General features: G+C 40.9%; 2 protein-coding genes across 2 annotated transcripts in view; both read right to left on the bottom strand.

Moving 5' to 3' along the window:
- alpk3b (alpha-kinase 3b) overlaps positions 1-6,142 on the bottom strand; it is a 12,354-nt gene extending 6,212 nt beyond the window's left edge. Inside the window, exons 1-5 of the mRNA XM_083919880.1 lie at positions 6,002-6,142; positions 5,580-5,787; positions 3,464-3,585; positions 3,001-3,118; positions 1,575-2,820 (exon numbers count right to left, since the gene is read on the bottom strand). Of these exons, the coding sequence (XP_083776006.1) occupies positions 1,575-2,820; positions 3,001-3,118; positions 3,464-3,585; positions 5,580-5,707 (1,614 nt within the window). The 5' untranslated portion in view covers positions 5,708-5,787; positions 6,002-6,142. The remainder of the gene's footprint in view (positions 1-1,574; positions 2,821-3,000; positions 3,119-3,463; positions 3,586-5,579; positions 5,788-6,001) is intronic.
- Positions 6,143-11,700: 5,558 nt separating this feature from the next.
- On the bottom strand, positions 11,701-19,470 carry cry5 (cryptochrome circadian regulator 5; the record flags this gene model as incomplete). Its single annotated transcript, XM_083917165.1, has 11 exons — positions 19,410-19,470; positions 18,735-18,959; positions 18,441-18,635; positions 18,228-18,346; positions 17,930-18,075; positions 16,825-16,965; positions 16,413-16,580; positions 16,119-16,259; positions 14,463-14,614; positions 11,870-12,102; positions 11,701-11,765 (listed from the first exon to the last, which is right to left on the bottom strand). Exons 2-11 carry the CDS (start codon positions 18,947-18,949, stop codon positions 11,701-11,703), a joined length of 1,575 nt encoding a protein of 524 aa, XP_083773291.1. The 5' UTR covers positions 18,950-18,959; positions 19,410-19,470.
- Between the last annotated feature and the right edge of the window lie 643 nt (positions 19,471-20,113).

Raw genomic sequence — 20,113 nt, 5'->3', positions numbered from 1 at the left:
TCTTTTTTCTGATTTCATGCGAGCCACATGATATGATGACATGATCAAATATCCCTACTCACTCACTGTGAATTGAAATGAAAGTGGCGTGCCCTATTCACATGGCTCAATTGAATATAACACAGACTTTGCACTAGGGAGCTGACAGGTTAGAGTCCGCTTAATGTTGGATCCAACAGACTTAGACATCCGCGTTCTCACATACAGCTCCGCAGGGTAGTGTCTTGATCATTTCCGGTTTGCAGTGCATGTGTGAAAGGGGCTTAATTGGGTGGAATCCTTCTTTTAAATTAGCACGAGTTTCCCTGTGTCATATGTCATTCCATCATGGAGGAGCTACTGTAAGCCATGATATAGCTCAAGGGGCATTCTCTTTTCCAGCAAAAACGTCACAGTACTTTACTATATAGTCACACAGTTCAGTGTCATTTTAAAATACAGAAAAATTCTACATCTTTGCTCATTTCTGCTTCTTTTGCTTCCCTCCCTTCTATCTCATTTTGGCACTGTGAGGCCTATTCAGAAGTAAGGTGGCTATTTTACAGTTAAGTGTGGCCAGAAAGGAATGCGAATCATTTTAAGAGGTGCTTCAGCTGTCCAGTGTTTCGTCTCAGCTCTCAGTGCTGTCAGTATTCAGCCATGCAGCTGGAGTCAGGACGATTGCATAAGCAGTGGACAATAAAGATTCACAATCCAAATAATTTAGGATGTATGACCCACCATGAGCAGTAGCGATAGTCGATAGAATATAATGTTAGTTATATGTACTAATGTTATGTAATATCATCTATCCGGTCACCATTGTAATATAGTCCATTCACTTTGACTTTTAAAAGAGTTGGACATAAAGGGAAGTACACCTGTCCTAAGGTTGCAGCAAGCGGATGCTGGCAGCATGCCTCTGTCCACAGGTAAAATCTATACTAACACCCCTAGAGCTCACTAATTAACATGTTAGATCTTTTGTTTTTTTGTTTAATTTATTCAAAAATCAAAAAATTGTGTAAAAACTAAAATTTACATTCTGACAGAGCCACGGTAGCTGTTTCCTTGTTTCCCGTCTTTTTGCTAAGCTAAGCTAAACAAGTGGACAGAATCCTCTCATTTAACTCAAGAAAGCAAATAAGCGGATTTACCAAAATGTCAAATTTTTACAACAGAGAAAAACTGCTAGTCCATGTAACCTACTAATATTTTGCAAAAGTATTATTCCAAGTTTATATCATAAGTAATAATGCAACTCTGAGACGTTTCACCTAACACATCAAAAGCACCACATTAATCTACCCAGGGGTGAGTATAGCACACACTTCTGTGGCCTACATGTAGGCATTCTCTATGAGCCCTCCACATTTGTTGGCCCTCATGAGGGCCTTATTTACTCAGTCCCCCTTTCCCCCCACTCCCTGAATCTACCTGTAGCATGATCTGTCAACATGTGCGTCATTTAATTCTTGTCACACAGCGGGCATACTTTTAAAAGCTATAAATATCCGCAGGACGCGTGTGTTACTGATGAGGCCTGTGTTGGCAACACAAAGCTCTCATGAGCTCATGCAAAAAGTGTCTCTCACCTCATTCAGCAGCGCTGGCTGAGACACAGTCACATTTTTTTGGCAGGGGCTCGTTTGCTTCGCAGACAGCTGATCTCCAGCCTGTTCATGTGGATGCTGAGGTAAAGCAGTCCTGCTTTCACACGATGCGTTTACCACCTCAGCGTCTCTGCGTGTTAAAGATCCACCGGTGGAAGTGTTTGACTTCTTGTCAACATCCATGGCTGTTTTAGAAATTTTCCCCTTGACTTTGTTCAGGGGTTGTTGTCGTTGTTGTTGTTGTTGTTGTTGTCGTGGTGCTGTTACAGCGCTTGACTGTCGCAGTGTTGAAGTCGTGTGTGGACTTTGGTTGTGAATTTTCAAATTTTGTTCCTTATCTCTGCGTCCAGCTTCCTTCTCATGCTTTGCAGCTTTTTTACCTTCAGTTCCTGAAACAGTCTTATGACTTGTTGATGTAAAAGAAGCAGGAAGTGCTGAGGCTGCGAGCTTTTCATTCTTTGAAGGCACAGCTACCTGACCAGATATGCTTCCATCCTTTGAAGGCCTTTCTGACTTCTGATGTACCCCTGTCACATCTCTGGAGTCTGAATCCACAACTGATGAACTAACAATGTTCTCTACCTCCATAAACTCTTCTGAATTTCCCTCGGACTGTACTGCCTCTGTGCAAGCCAGCGCTACAGAGGTTAAAGTCTCGTCTTTTGCCCTCTCCACAGATGCCCGCTCTTCTGGTGCACGGTTGGAAATTTTAATCTTCTTTTTGACAAAGGGAGTTTTGGGTTGGTGCGCAGTAAAACTCTTCTGAGCAGAGTCATATATATGTGTCCCGTTCTTGTTACCGTTTTCACTGATGGCCTGTCCATTAATTACAGCAGGCACAGCTCCATTAGTGATGGGGATTGGCTTTTCATCCATCCCTTCCACAGTTACCTCCTGTAATCTGGCCTCAGTCTCTGCAGCTACCACCTGATGGCTCTCCTCATTGCCCTCATCCTCCATAGAGCTTGGCGTGCTGAGAAAGGCCTCCATTGTGGAGCGGCGCTTCCTCTGTGTGCGGTCCGGACTGATGGTTCGTAGCGGCTCCTGGTTTTCTTTACCCTCCGCTTCCCTGCGTTTACTTTCAGCCTTTTGTTTTAGCTTGGCAAAGTAGCGCTGATGGATCTTGAACTCGTTCATTTCTCCTACCTCCAGAACCCCAGAGCAGGACACAATTCCTTTACTGTTGCTGGCTGAGGCCTGGTAAATAGCTGCATCCTCCACAGTGCAACTGCAAAGAAAAGCCAATTTGAGTTGAGCAAACTGATCCCTGACAAAATGCTCACAAGGAAAAACAAGGTGATAAACTCTTTAGAAAAATGTGTACAGGCTATTCCAGTAGGGTGATCTTGGATCAAGAAGAAGAACAAGTGCAGTCAGATGTCATATCAGTATTTCCAAAAATACATACTTGTATATGTGCAGGGAATGGTTTTGTCCATTGCGGAATATTTCATATTTAGGCAGTCCACAGTATCTGTCTAACTGCATGTCATCCTTATACCAAATCATTTGAGGAGTAGGGTTTCCTGGAAAATAAAGCAAAGAAAAAAATCTGGACATTAGTGCAAACAATTTCTTTAGCAACTAAAAAGGTAGTAGTTTGCCTCACTACACTGTCTTATAGACTATCTGAATAGAATCCAGACGCTAAAAATGCATGAGAGCAGGTGTATATTGAGGCTTTTTTCAGAGGTGGAATATTATTTTGTGTATTCACCTCCTTTATGCTGTTACATTCTTGTAAACATGCTACAGAGACAGTTTGTATTATGTACCCTGTGTCATTGCCATTGTCATTGTAATATATTTCCATAAGTTACAGACATCTGGTGTAAAGCCTTTACAAGATGTCACAGTGACGCTATGCTTACCTGTAACCACACAAGAGAACTTCACATTGCTGTCCTCAGACACAGCTTTTGACTTGAGGGTTGTTTCGAAGGAGGGCTGTGTTTCCTCTGTTAACTGTGCTATCACACTGCAGAGTGTGCTCCTGTAGAAGACAAGGGAGCTGGTCAGTCAAGTTGTAAAGCGTTTTTTGACATTTTAACACGCATACTGGATTATTGTTGTGTGTAGATGGAGAGTTTTCAGACTCAAGAGCGAAGGTGAAATTATTCACAAGGTTTGTCAATTTTACTTTTCAGCCAATTGTTTATCCAGTTGACCATTTTCTGTCATTCTAATATGGGGTCGACATAAAATCTGAAAACAAAAAGAGTAAAAAAAAAAATTTAAAAATTCAAGATGTGTTGTTTTTTTTCAAGACCATGTCTCCAATCCCTCAAGATGACATCCTTCCAATAAAAGCGCTGATGATTTAAGCTAATGCAGCCCAGAGACAATTTCAGATTTAAACTGAACAATTATTTAACGAAAAAAAAAAAAGTATACACGAACATGACTGTGACTTAGTTAGTCACCCATAAAAATGATGTCAACTAATGGTTTGAGCCAGCTCGCCACCAGCTTAGCTGTTACTGGAGCAAAATCCAAAAATGGGCCAATTATGGTTAAAGCCTGGGTGGAGCTACAGTAGTTATGGTCGAGCTCTCATTATATTATATTGTGGTGATTTAAATAAAGTGTCGTTTTATTACTCTAAATGTGTGCTGATTTGGTCACCAAAGCCCAGTCTGAATTCAGGCATTCAATCACCTCAATAACACAAGCTAAGATTTGTCCTCATTGAGCGTTGAGTGGTTCTTGAAGGCAATGAAAATAGAGGCAAATCTTACACGTTATTTTTTTACAGACCATATAAAAAAAAGGAACAGAAGAAAGTGTTTCCAGTGACTTCAGACTTCAAATGGCGTGCCCTTAGAGGTCTAATTAGTCCACATGAAATTAATTATAAAAATGACTCACATCACTATAAATATAATGATTTAGGAATATTGAGCCCTTATATGCATGTGGAAATGTGAAAGAAACATCACACACATATAATGACGTAAATCAATGTTGGCTTGCATGGATATCATAAAAAAAAGCATAACTGTGCTGTTTTTATATGCGACATGCAGTTGATCCATGTCTGGTGTTGACATCCAATTCAGTGTTGGGTCAGTGCACAGTTACTGTTACACTTCACTGCATGTTACTCGTGATTAAGCAAACAGAACAAGACAGTAACACTAAATACAGTCACACTTAAATAATATGCGGTGCATACTACTATGCAGCATGCCCTACGTACCCCTGTTTATCTGGTTGGAGATTCAGTGTTAATAATAAAAACACTGCAGTAGTTTAGTTACGAAATGTACAAGTTATCTGTAAGTTTCATTTCATTTTCTGTTCACCATTTCAGAAAAAAGAATAGAAAATATCTTAATTTCTGCTCATGGTACTGGTTCCAATCCCAGCTGGAAATGATACCTATGTCCATTCTCACGAAAGGATCGTCACACATCAGTGTAGGGTTGATAACATACTGTATATTTTCCTTTTAAGAACGAGACAAGCAATAGTCTTTTTAATGGCAAAGAAAGGATGAAAAAGAATCAGTGTTTAGGTTTCGTAATCTCAGAAGCAAATGATGCTGCATGTCATCCGTGTATCAAATAACTTGAGAAATAGTCTACAGGGGAAAACATCAGGGCAGTATTCAATTATTTGGTAATGTTACTGTAAAGGCCTGTGCCACTGGCTAGAAGGAAAAACAATTATTTTAAAATTCTCTTTATAGCCTTTTGCCCGAGTTATCACTGAAAAGTGGAACCTTGGCCAACACCACTTGTTCCATGATCAAATCTTTCCATGGAGAAGCTACTGTTCGTTCACTGCCCGATGTGAAACGGGGCCCACAGCGCATAACTGAGATGCTGTTCTTAATCAACGGTTTATTTAAACTCTGGTGACCATGGCAACAAACATATTATTAATATCCATCCTGGAGTCTGAAGTTCTTGACGTCTTGATGTTGGACTATCACAGTCAGTGACAGGTATAGCTCAGCACACAGGGTTAGTGTTGAATATGTACCTGTTCTCTGGCCTCACGTTAGAGAGGTAGCTGCAGCCACCAGGCCGGCTACTCCCATTGGTATCTCCTCCGTTGCTGGATTTTCCATTGCCAAGAGAAGAGCTTCTGGTCGTCCTCCGTGAATCCATTTTCCACCAGATAAAGTAATACTCAGGGGGGAAAAATTCCTCCAAGGGAAAAAAAAGTTTTGTGTTGTGGCTTTTTTTGGCTTTCCAGAGATAAAGAGAAAGAGAAAGAAAGCAAAGATTTATTACATAAAGTTGTATGGAAATTTAGGTAACAAAAAAGTTTTTTTTCTATAGTTTGAGATTAAAAACAGAAACATCAGCAAGAGATGCTCTGTAAGACATATACTTCTTTTCCACGCTGCCTTGTTCAATATTTACAGAAACAACATTCAGCAGTCTATAAAGTGAACTCACCATTCAAAAGTTTCTCTCCCTCCTTTGAAAGATACCCCACAGCACTGACTTAAGGCGCTGCGATTTCCAATCAAACATGAGCATGCGTAGGCTGCTGGACTATTTATAGTTGGCCTGCAAATAGGCACAAGAGAACATCACACTTTCCAAAACGGACCATTTAAAAAAACAATATGCCAACACTAAAAAGCAAAAAAGTCCTGTAGTAAAAGCTCCGCAACAAGAACCCATAATAAGTCCTTTTCAAAGAAAAGGTCATCCCAGGTTGGGTAGTCCCTCAAAAAGGAGGAGAGGGTTGAAAAAACAGAGTGAAGAGTTCTATTTAGTTTCATGTGCTCAGAGAAGACACTTGAGGAAACACTTGTGTGGTCAGTAGTGGGCTGCTCTTCTCTTCAAAACTTTACGTTCTGTGCAGACTGTAATAAAGGATCATATGAGCCTGTAAGAGGACGACGCCTTCACTTTTATGTCAACTAATATGAGCAGTAGATTCTCCCAATCATCCAGTAAAAGGTTACTTTACACACATTAAATATGTGCATCTACAATGTCCTCTGTTTGGATGAATTGGTACATTTTCTTTTTCATTTGTTCTTAGATAAAAGTACATTAAAGAGTATAATATGACATAATATATTACTGTGAAACCTACCAAACTCTCTGGCATGCATTGTTCATTGAGTGACAATTGCCTTGGGTCCCCAGAGGAAAAGCAATAGGAATAGAACAGCCTTATATAGGCAGATCCCACTGGATGCCAAAGAGCTGTGGGTTCTTATCTTTACACAAGCATGCACACGAGCGTGCGCACACACACACACACACACACACACACACACACACACACACACACACACACACACGCACGCACACACACACACACACACACACACACACACACACGCACACACACACACACACACACACATACGCACACGCACTGACGAACGCACACACACACACGCACGCACACACACACACACACACACACACACACACACACACACACACACACACACACACACACACACACAGTCTTTCTCTCACCCAAATTAGTGATTAGAAATTGGATTCATTTTCTATTTTAGCGGATGTGTTGACATGATAAAAATGTTTCACTTTTGTCTGAAAATAAGTAACCTATTAATTTGTCAAAATGTAATTAAGCAGAACGGTCTTTTTTTTAACCTTTAACTTTACTTTTTTTTTCTTCCATCCATCCATCACAGTTATTTGTTACCACACTTTTCACTTTTCTTGCCAGGGTGGTGACGTAGGTTACTGACTCAACTTAACGACCAAGATTACCTCAAGAATTACATTTCAAAATAAGAACACTTTAAAAGAAAAATTACAGATTAGCCCCCTAAAACAGACATAGTATGGGCTTTCTATATGGATTCCACAAGCAATTTTCCATAAACAAACACACCCTTCACACACACACACACACACACACACACACACACACACACACACACACACACACACACACACACACACACACACAGACACTGCAGTGATAGATATGTATAGATACAGATATAGACATGTTTGGGTGGTGGAGCCTTGTGTGTGACTTGTTGCCAGTGTTGGAGACTCAGTTGCCTCAGCGTGGTCTGGACATTCTGGACAGGGTGTGTACAGAGAGATCAAAGCACTGCAGTGTGTGCAAACACTACAGAGTTCGAGGGACTCTCACTGTCATGTGACTTTATTTGACAGTGAATCCCCCTTAAAGCATGTTACCCAACTGCTAAGGGCTGGAGAGCGATTATACAGGGACGTATACATATATAAATACAGAAATGTGCAAATATGGAGAATAAAGGATTCTTTGACTGTTGCTAGGACAGCCAAAGGTAGCTTTTCCATGAAGTTTTGTTTTGTTTATGTATTTTTGGCCATCAACGTCACATCGTGCCACCCTTTCCCTAAAACAAATCATTACGTCAATGTTTTAACAATTCCTTTCCCAATCTGAATTCAGATGGGGTCTGATTTCAATATTGCATGCCCATTGCCTCATGCTTTGCTATGTATAGCGCATCTCAAACTCCTATTGTGGCTTAGTTTGGCAGATTTATGGGGGGGCTACAAATGATGCTCACTGAGATTACTACCTCTGGCTTTGTTGACACCATTATCGGTCTTTTGCGAACATAATCGTGCACAGTCAGAAATTGTGTGCCACCGCAGGGCAAATGTAAATTGTTATAATCAGTCGTTAGAACCAGAGTGGTAATGGACAAGCCCAGGTCTGGACTGTTTTTCTGTGTGTGTGTGTGTGTGTGCGTGTGCGTGTGCGTGTGCGTGTGCGTGTGCGTGTGTGTGTGTGGATAAGGATAGACCAAAATGTATGAAGCAATGGACTACTGTCAGCTCTTCAGTTTCACTGTGGCATTTATTTACCAGCCTCCATAGTCCAATAAATAGTGACCTTTCAGCATGTGCTCATGAACCTTTCACTCACGCCTTTCTCTCAACCCTCGCTCTTTCTCTGGTCATAGTGTCATTAGTAGGACTAAGAGAGAAAATTGGGAAATAATGCTTCTTTTTTTTTTACTAGTTTTAGTGTCAACTGGCCATCGGAGAACACCTGCATTCAGCCTCCATGACTCACTATGCCCTTGACAATCACACAATGATTAGTCTTTCTCTGCAATTGAACAGTTGAAACATTTTTGTTATGAACAGGTGCTGTCTGTGATTTCTCACCTCACAACAGGTACATGTTGACTGATGAAGAGTCTCTTTTTTGTCGGCTAACATTGAAGCACAAAATCCCGATGGCAACGTGGACATATCCACTGGTATCTTGGAATTCTTCAGAGAATGTTTATAAAGCCAGCTTCTGCTCTCATAAAAGACTACTGGAGAATATTTAGTGTTTGCCCTTGATATTACCATGGTGAGAATTAAAGGTCCCATATTGTAAAAAGTGAGATTCCCATTTTCCCCATTTTTTTTAGTATGAAGCAGGTCAAAGAGCTCTATAAATACTGTGAAAGTATCAAAACACTCAATCCACAGCTAAATGCACACATCCCACATTCAGACAGTGCCTTTTACAGGTACTTCTGCACGGTGGTGATTTCACACATATATATATATATATATATATATATATATATATATATATACTGTACGTACATATACTCTAGGGATCAAAATTAGAGAACAAATTATTATTAAAATACTTGATTTATTCTGAAACAAGTGTAGAGGCCTTTGCTTTGAATGACTTCAGCACATCTGCGCCCACAGGACATCACTAGTTTCTCACACTGCTCTGGTTTGATCTTGGTCCAGTCTTCTTGCAATTCCTTAGCCATTAATTCGTTGCCAAGGATTTTCCAGAGATTCTCTATGCGGTTTATATCTGTTATTCCCAGGCTCAACAGTGCAGACGCCGAAAGCACAGATGCTGAGCGTTTCAAAGAGGGAATACAGGTTTATTCTGACAGACAGTATGAGAAAAAGAACGTGTTCTTTGAACATTAAAGGATGTAAACATGTTCTATCAGAAACCAATAATACATGAACCTGAAAATGAGCATAATATGGGACATCTAACTGTTTGATGTCACCTCCTGTGGAGCAAATACAAAGATGCGTAAAGTGAGATAAATCACTGCTATTTAAACTACATGAAACACCAGCTGCATGGGAACATGGTGTTCTAATCCAACTGGGATATTACAGCACCCAGAATCCAAAATGGTGCCAGTTGTGAGTTGTCGACAGGGACAGCGGGGAGAGGGGGCTCACCAGCGGTCAAGCAGGGGTGGAGGCAGTTAGAAACAGGGTTTTGATAACAGATTAATGAATCTGTCTGGGACTGGGGCCAATTTTACATGTGCAGAGGACTCAAACTGCACAATACATACTGGTATACGGACTCTAAGATTGTATCTCATAACATAAGATATTAGATCAAAATATCAAATAAATCTTTAATAAACTAAGTGATTGTAGTTCAGCCAGACACATATGGCCCTGGTCTGTTTTGAGAGTTTATAGGCAATGTGGCCTGGTACCAAGTGTACCCCTAAACCACCCGCTTACGCATGCACAGTTGCAAGGCAGATTGTTTTGATGTTTGACAGGTCTCTGTGGAAACTGAGCTTGGCTTTGTACAGCCGTCTGGCCCGCTGTTGAGGTAGTGACATCATCTTCTGGATATTCACACCAGTGTCAGCTCCAAGGAAGCAGAAAGAGGAGAAGACTTGACCTCCAGGGACAGCTGTGTGCTCAGCACTCTGCTGCTCACACTGCATCAGCCAAACACATGCGGACTGTAAACATACAGTATGTTGCCTATATTGACTAATGAGCCTTATTTATTATTGCAGCATACTCCACTGGACATTATGATGAATGGGATACATTTGTTTCTGTTTTGAAATTCAACAGTTTAGAAATGAAGATGCTGAAAACGTTATTTTGGTCGGAATCACTGCACCTCGAAGACAAAATATGTATATATATATATATACATACATATATATATATATATATATATATATATATATACACACACATATATATATATATATATATATACACACATACATATATATACATATATGTATATATATGTATGTGTATATATATGTATGTATATATATACATATATATGTATGTGTATATATATATGTATGTGTATATATATACATACATATATATATACACATACATATATATATGTATATATATGTATGTGTATATATATATATACACATACATATAAACATATACATATATACATATACATATATATATATACATATAAATATATATACACATACACTCTTAATTGGTGGATATATATATATATCCAAATATATACAAATGATGCAAATTATCGGTCTGGATCTCACAACACTCTTATAAGCGTGTGATATATATTTTTTTATTAATTTTCTGCAATTATAGCATACAGTATAATGTGTTTTGACCACAGCCACTACAAAGCAAACAAAAAATTTGGACATACTTTTTTAAACATCCTATTGATAGTTGTACTCATAAATATTCTAATACTCAATTGAATTCCCTCTAAATCTAATCTAACTGCATAACTTCAGGTGGAATAACAGTGCCCCCTCGTGGCAATTATGAGGGCTTCAAAAATACTACCAGTATACTAGCTTTGATTGAATTTGGCCATTTGCTGCTTTAAAGATGGAAAAATATATAATTTTTATTGAGTGTTTCACTATAAAAAGCAGAAAAAAAACCTAACAAAGTAAAGTTGTGCCGGACGCTGACAACTTTTAGCTGATAAAATGGCCCTCACTTGTGAATAACTACAACATATTTTGTAGGAATTTTAATTGAATACATGCACCTGCGTAATCATATAATGTAAAAAGTAAAACATAGATTCAGTTTCTAGGGTGCAACAGTAAGGCATTTTATCATTTCAGTTTTTGAAAAAAGTTATTAATGAAGCAGTGAATTATGTCTCAAAACCAACTGCAGCCTTCGAACAAGATTAGACCATCGATATTTATCCATTTTAACTTTCTCTCCATGCAAGAAACATTTAGAGTATAACCCAATATTCAAAGGTGAATATTGGGTTATACTCTAAATGTTATACTCTGAATATTTACATTATAAAAAAGAAAAACAAAATAGAAAAACGGTAACCATTGATTACATCATAACTATTACTTTGCTTCATTTGTGTACTATTTCTTTCCTTTGCCTTTCTTTTTCATCTTGTCAACGACAGAGGGAGCCTTGCGCTTTACACCTGGGAGGAAAACATAAAGAAGTATTAAAGAAGCAGGGTTTTCTGTTAACATGACTAGCATCCAAATAAATAAACCTCTCAAGAGTATACTTCTCTTTCAATACCTTGCTTTTTGTTGGGTGATTCGTTGGCTGGTTCAGCAGGGTCGGCAGATCTCTTGGCATAAGCTAACTTCATCCTCTGAATGTTCTTCTTGCTGATCACTTCATGCTGTACAATGGGATGAGGGTAGTCTTTACCCACAATGCATCCTGCTGCCTGCTGGACACTGCGTGGAGCTTTCCATGGCTCATAGATATACTGGGCTGGGAACTTCTTCAGAAGAGGAAGGTACTTTCTATAAAGTAGATAGGAGATTACGGATTATATTAGATTCTGCAAGGACGCCACCACGCCAGCCCGGACCGTTCACTGCTTCTCCAAAAAAGAAGAGGGCTTTCAGGTCAGGAGACAGAGAGGGGCAGAGTGCATCAAAAAACTCTGGGAGATGCTAAGGACGTGCAGGGACAACTGCAGGAGAAAGCTGGAGGCCAAACTTTGAGGGTCACTTTCTTTGATTTCTCCAGTGCTTTCAACACTATTCAGCCTGCTCATGGGATAGAAGCTGCGGGTGGTGGGTGTTGACGACTCGATGATCTCCTGGATTACTGACTATTTGACGGGCAGGCCACAGGTCGTCCATCTGGGCAGTGTCCTGTCTGATGTGGTGGTCAATGATACAGGAGCTCCACAGAGAACTGTGCTCTCTCTTCCTCTTCACCTTATAAAATTGAATTTCCCCTTGCGTAATCATATAATGTAAAAAGTAAAACATAAATATTCAGTTTCTAGGGTGCAACAGTAAGGCATTTTATCATTTCAGTTTTTAAAAAAGTTATAAATGAAGCAGTGAATTATGTCTCAAAACCAACTGCAGCCTTCAGGAGAAAGCTGGAGGCCAAACTCCAACAGATCAGTGTAAGGGGTGTGTGGGCAGGAATGAAGCCCATCACAGGGATGAAGGGGAAAGACAGGCAGACATCTGGGAGCCTGGATACAGCTAACCAGTATAACCAGTTTTTCAACAGGTTTAGCTCACCTCCTGCCTCCCCTTCAACAACCCCAACCCCCACACATTCACGCAGTCCAATATGGCTCGACCCTCCCCCCAGCGTTCTCCTGATTAACACATCCCCAAAGCAATTTTATTCAAAAGCAACTGGACTTGGTCATTTGTCTACGAAGATGTTTCACCTCTCATCCATGTACTGGGTCTGATGGCATTTCTCCCAGGATCCTGAAGACCTGCGCCAGCCAGCTGTCGCCTGTACTGTACAACCTGAGCCTGAGTCAGGAGAAAGTCCCGTTGCTGTCGAAGACCTCTTGCTTGGTCCCAGTCCCCAAGAAGTCAAGGCCATCTGACCCAGCAGACTAGTCACCATGACACCTCATGTGATGAAGGTCCTCGAGAGACTGGTCTTGGCCCAGCTGAGGCCACAGATGAGGACGTTTCTGGACCCTCTGCAGGAGGTCAACAAGCCCATATGCATCTGGATGGTGGGGGGTGGGGGGGGCACTTTGAGGGTCCCTTTCTTTGATTTCTCAAGTGCTTTCAACACTATTCAGCCTCTGCTCATAGGAGAGAAGCTGCGGGTGGTGGGTGTTGACGACTCGATGATCTCCTGGATTACTGACTATTTGACAGGCAGGCCACAGGTCGTCCATCTGGGCAGTGTCCTGTCTGACGTGGTGGTCAATGATACAGGAGCTCCACAGAGAACTGTGCTTTCTCTCTTCCTCTTCACCGTATAAAATTGAATTTCCCCTTGCGGGATTAATAAAGTAATTCTTCTTCTTCTTATACACCACTGACTTTCAGTACAACACTGAGTCATGTCACCTGCAGAAGTTTTCGGACGAATCAGCTGTTGTCGGGTGTGTAAGGGGAGGGGTTGAGGGTGAGTACAGGACGCTGGTAGACAACTTTGTTTGTTTGAGTGGGCCGAACAGAATCAACTGAGGCTGAACGTCAACAAGACCAGAGAGATGGTGATCGACTCCGGCAGGAAGAAGAGGATGCGTTCACAGCCACTACGTATCAGGGGGGAGGTGGTGGAGGACTACAAATACTTGGGAGTGGTGATCGACAACAGACTCGACTGGAAATCTAGCACTGAGGCTGTGTACAAGAAGGGGATGAGCAGACTATTTCATGAGGAAGCTGAGATCCTTCAATGTGTGCAGCAAGATGTCGGTTGTTGTCAGCGGCCTTTTCTTTGCTGCTGTGTGTTTTGGCTGCAGCATCAGAGTCAGTGAAACCAACAGACTTGATAAAATCATCCAGAAGGCTGGCTCTTTACTTGGTCTCAGGCTGGAGTCTTTTGAGTCCGTGAAGGAGAGGGGAACGCTGGACAAACTGTTAGCCATCATAGACAATGATCAGCACCCTGCCACATGTCATTACACTGTACAATAACAACTGTTAAACTGTTCAGAACAATACAATTGGAAGCACCTTAGATTATTATATGTTTGCATTTGCACTACAATAAAACCACTTATACATTTTAATTTTTAGGTATCTTTTATATTGTATTTTATATTACTGCTTTGATGTGTCTGTGTGTTAGGCTGCTGTTACACTGCAATTTCCCAGATTGGTTAAATAAAGTATTTCTATTCTATTTTGACTTGAGCTTGTTAGGTTCATGATCTTACTTGATGTAATCTCCATTTTTGTCTGTCTTCTTGCCAAATGCAACAGGGGAGTAGACCCTGAAGAACTGGTGGAAGAAGGCACTAGCTGAGAGCCACTGCCAGTTTCCAGCATTCAGAGCCCAGTCACCATCCAATAAAAGCTCCTCAAACACCTGCAGGATAGGGAAAAAAATGTTAAAAGAGCATTTCACTGATTTAGCATTGCACTCTATAATTACAATCAATTACAATCTATAACATTGTCTAACTCACAACTCGACAGTTGAAAAAAAGGATAAAAGTTGATGCAGCAGAACCAGAGATGAACCTTGACGAAACCTGGCACCTACATGACCAAGGTTGCAACTTGAGCAGCAACAGTTCAGTTGTAGATTTGGGTGTGTTATGCTAAAAGCGGCTAATGTAGCGCAACAGCAAATACAGATGAGCGGGTTACAAATATATGGTAAGCTCACTTCTTCACAACTCCACACCCCAAGAATATTTTCAAACTGTTATTCTCCAGTCACAACCCCCTTACTGAAGTCGTTATTAAACTATTTGTTAATAATCACAAGTCACACACACATAGACATAGACAGAGACAGAGACAGAGAGAGAGAGAGAGAGAGAGAGAGACTGTTCTCAACTGGTTTTGACATCCCTCCTGGGTGATCTTATCACAAGTGGACAGCTCACTATGCCCGTTCACACCTGTCAGCAGCATGTGTCTCTACATGCATCTTGAGTGACCACTTGTGTGCTATTCGTAACTTTTCTCTCACACAAACGGCGGTTTGTGTGTAATATGTCTGGAATTTCTGGTGTGTTTATGAACATGCAAATAACAATGTTGTCCTGCACAGATCACTGCAGGTTAACAGAGAGAAACGCGTAAGTCTTTGTTCAGCCCTCTCTGCTTTATTTCACTGTTTCATGTTCAGCTGTATAGGAGTTGTGTTAGGTTACTACTGATGAAGCCTCAACATTTCCTAATTTTCACAGTTAAAGTGTTTAAATAACAACAAATGACGTTTATTGAGAAGTATTAGATAATTGGAGGAGTTAGTCACAGGCTTGACAATAGCAACAGTCGGTATATTTTATTAGCCTTAAAACAAGGTTACAATCCACCATCAGTCACTGGGGCTGCCTGAGGAAAAGCTCCAGAGAGCAAGATAAGTGCAGTGCAACAAATGAACATGTCAAGCGAGAGGCTGATTATAACATCCATAACACAAGATTAACTCTCTGTGGTTTCTGTGACATGAGAAATACTAATGTAAATACTAAAAAATAATGTTTAAAAATGCAAAAACAGCTAAAATACACAGAGCTACATGTGGCTCAGATGTTATGGACAAAGCCAGTGAATGAGTACGTAGTTATGGAGACGAATACTGTTCACACTGCTAAATGAATGTGCTCAAACCCGTCCCAGACCACCTCTAAATGTGGTCTGAGTGATCCGATCCGAGACCTGAGTGCATTCACGCCTGTACTTAGAGCTGTCCACTTGTGATCTGATCACTCAGCATGGATTAAAGAAACAGGACTGAACAGGGCCGGAGAAATGCTGGAAGAGGTCTCGCTCCGATTCAAATTCTGGCGTTTTTTTAAACCTACTGCAGCTTAACTTAATCTAGAGCAGCAACAGAGGGAAGCTCATTAACACACCTTCTGCCCTTCTTCCCAGTTGATCCACAGGTCTCCCCTGGTGAGAAAACAAGCGACAGCATGTCTGGCCAGGTGGTGGATCCAGCCCTCCTGCCTCAGCTGAGTCATGATGGCATCAATGAAGGGGAAACCAGTCCGAGCCTTAAGTGGAAAAACAGAACATCCCAGATGACAGGAAATATTCATGATCCTGCCATGCTACTGATGAATTATCATGATACCTCTTCTTTTGGCAGCACAATGTCCTTTCCTTTCATTCTCTTACATTTCAGATCATTTTCTAAGACTCAGTACCTCTCTCCATGCGGCCAGATATTCAGGGTTTGGGTCCCAGTCCACCTGGGTACAAACAGGGTTGCCCTCCATCTTGTTAAAGTGAGGGATACCCACACTAGCGGTGTAGAAGAACTCTCTCCACAGTAGCTGGCCATGCAGGGAAACTGGAGGATCAGAGTGCTTCTTCTGCAAATTTCACACATACACAACAGTCAGACTAAGAAAAGCTTAAACAGAATTTCAAAGTAAGACAAGTACTAAAGTACAGCAGTAGGTAAACATTGCAAAACTTTTTTAATGCTGAAATGTATCAAACAAGGAGGAAAGTGTAGTTACATTACATGCAGCCTCATTTTTTTAGTGCAGCATGCTACCTATGTAAAAAAAGAAAAGAAAAAAAAAGAAAAGGTAGCTCAATGGTGACACTCACCCCCTGATAGACGTCCGTCAGCCTCCACCAGAAGGTGCGTGCAGACAGGCAGCCAAAAGTGACGTATGGACTGAGGACAGTGGTGCTGGGGCTCAAAGAGTTTGGAGAAGTCTGCGGCTTCTCAAAGCCACACACCCATCCCTGATGTAGGACAAAACAGATGAAACAATGTTCATCAGATGTCAAAGACGGGACGTGTACATTTTGTGTCCCGGGGCATTTATATTTTGTTATTCAAAATTTCAGTATACAAAATGAATCTATTTTTGCTGGTACGGTAGTGTATTACCTGCGAGCCTTGATAAATTAATACAGTGTGAAAATGTGTGTAAAATATCTCAAGAAAAAGTCTCAGAAGAAAAATATATTTTTTATTTTATTTTATAAAAACCTATATTAAAACCTTTGGCATAACTGTGTAAGTGCTTTCAAAAGACATTTAAATAAAGAAAATACTGCAAATACATCAAATGAAATTCAGTATATCAAAAGTAAAAAGCGAATGTAGACAAATTCACGTGTTGATAGTCATCTGACAATCTGTGAGGACCGAGAGAAGAGCCCTGATGACCCTCTGATACAGCAGCAATGTTGATACATCACACCCATGTGTTTCTGCTTACCTTTTTGGTCTCTGGGTGCATGTGTAGCCAAAGTCAGTGCCATTCAGTACAGCACATAAAGTGTGTTTTTAATATATATAAAAATAAAATAAAATAAATATTTGGAAATGTACTTATTTTACAAGAAAAGTGAGATTAAGATATCACGGTCATCGTTTGGTATAGGTGGCCAGGTAGTTGTGTTTGACTTAAAAAAAAATATATATATATATATCTGTCATTCCACACAGCAACAAAATCATGTCATACCATAATGTCCTCTGTTATGCACAATAACAAAAGCCATGTTATTGTGTTTTTGATTATTAAATGAATGCTCTAATCAATTCATTAAAAGGCATTCTTAATGTTCAGTTTTAATGCTGGTTTAAAAAAATTTTGCTACTCAAATGTCAATTGAATATATTTAATTTCTATGTGTCTCAACAGTGAGAAGTTTGAGTCGAGTAGAGGGAAAGAATGTAGACTTGTAAGTGAAATACCGTTCTTTTCATATGTTCATCCAGTCTCCTCAGAGCCTCCTGCTCCCCTCCTGGGAACTGCTCCTCTCCCAAAGCTGCATCGTCCTGGCCGAGCTCCTCCAACGTAGGGATCCCGTATTTTTTCTCTGAACAAGGCGTCTTCACTTCTGTGACAGAAGAGGTGTATTTCAATTGATCACTGTTTAGGTTTTACATTTGTAAGCTAGCTCTTCGTGAATGTTTAAACTTATTGGTTTTAGTGATTATTTCCATGAAGACATGATAATTCACTGGCATGATCCAGTGTTCTTCACTGTACCTTTTGCATCGTCCATTGTTGGAGCAGGGATCGGTCTCTTAGGGGGACCAAGGGTCTTCACCAGTGACTGCATGCGGTTATATGTGAGGGGAGCCTTCCCATTGTTTTCCTCAATTATCCTAAGAAGACATGACCACCAAAACAGTATGATGCAGCATGAAATCAAGTACTTTAGAAGTGACATTGTGTGTACGTGTTCAGCACGAGTAATACCTGTCTATATCATAAAGAGTGTGAGAGATTTTGTAGATGACCTCGACCCCATGTTCTTTGGCCAGGGAGGTCACGGTTTTGTCCCGGCTCAGACTGTAGGGCTCTGTGTCGTACTCGTAGGTCAACTTTGTAACTTTCCACTTGTCGAACAGCTCCGGGAACACTTCCTCTGGCTTCCCTCTTACAACAAACAGCCTGAAGAGGTCAAACAAAAAAAACACAGCAGAATATGTCAACATAACAATATGTGCGTCTCTAAATTATATTTCTGAATGCCTCCCTTTGTGTCTCTACCTGGAGTTGAGTTTTTTGAGGCTGCAGTCCAGGTCTTCCAGGGCCCCCACGAGGAACCTCCAGCGGTTAATACCTACGCGGGTGTCATTATGGAGGTGAGGGTCCAGGATGAAGACGGGGTACAGCTCCTTACAGTCCCTCAGACCAGCCATCAGTGCTGGGTTGTCATGCAGCCGGAGTCCCTTGCGGAACCAGTGAATACACGTATGAGCCATGCCTGTGAACCTGAGAACACACCCAGCAGACAACATTTCTTTTGACTTTTATTAATTCCACTATGAGCGCTAAAGAAGGTGTGTGGTCCGAGGTACTGGGACATTTTATGAAAAGAATCAGACTTTATTGTCATTGTAAGTGCATACAACAACATTGTGTGCTGTTCTATGGTGCAGACACAAAAACACACATTGACATAGACAGAGAACTGGGTGAACTGGGAGGAAGCAATACATTTCCAGATTTGTTGCTGTAACAATATGAGTTTTAATAAAGAAAAAGTTACGGTATTTGGGATTCACAGGAGTGACAGAGATGGATAGAGCTGGAAGTTGTGTGTATCGACTCGAGACACTTTTCTCAACGAACCAACAACATAAGAACAAAATGCCGCACCATCGAGGAGTTACATGCACAACTCAAAGCCAAATAATGCACAGCTATATTGCGAAACCTTACCTCAATTGTGCTACAGCACGGCAACAACACAGCCTGTTTGATAACCACCAGTTTTACAAGCGTTACAAAACGGGAAGCTCTGCTACGTCACCGGCAAAATCAGCCAACCAGAGGAGAGCTGGTGAAGCACGTGCAACCCCAGCGGTTTACCCGTTTGTACACCAGATGTCACTATCGCACTGGCTATGCTGCGAGTCACCTCAGTTAAAAAAAATACATTTTAAACAAAAAGAAAAGAAAAGGTGGTCGTGGGCAGAGTCTTGTAAGAAAACGCGCAGGTGCCGCGCCCTCCACGTGCACTATTCACGAGAGAGGAACAACAGGCCAGTAAGGAGGAGTATTACGTATGCGTCATTGCACAGACCCGCCGAGGTCTTGTTCCATTCAACATACCATGTTTTCACCCTGCTCACTCACCAGCCCATCGTAGCTCGCCGTGATCGTATAGTGGTTAGTACTCTGCGTTGTGGCCGCAGCAACCCCGGTTCGAATCCGGGTCACGGCATTGTGGTACAATGTCACGGCAGATGGGTTGTCTTTTGGCAACAATTGTTACTTTTTATGATATATAACATCCGGCTTTTTTTTTTTGCTCGGACATATGTTTAACATGAAAGACTCTATTTTGTGATCTCAGGAGCAGTATGTATGTATTTACAGAGGCTGATCGAGTACTAATATAAATTCGAGGTAGCAATTTTTTA

The sequence above is a fragment of the Echiichthys vipera genome, assembly GCF_963691815.1.
Source record: "Echiichthys vipera genome assembly, chromosome: 1".
Classification (NCBI taxonomy): domain Eukaryota; kingdom Metazoa; phylum Chordata; class Actinopteri; order Perciformes; family Trachinidae; genus Echiichthys; species Echiichthys vipera.
Note: the sequence above shows the minus strand (reverse complement) of the source record. Positions and strands in the feature narration are given on the sequence as shown.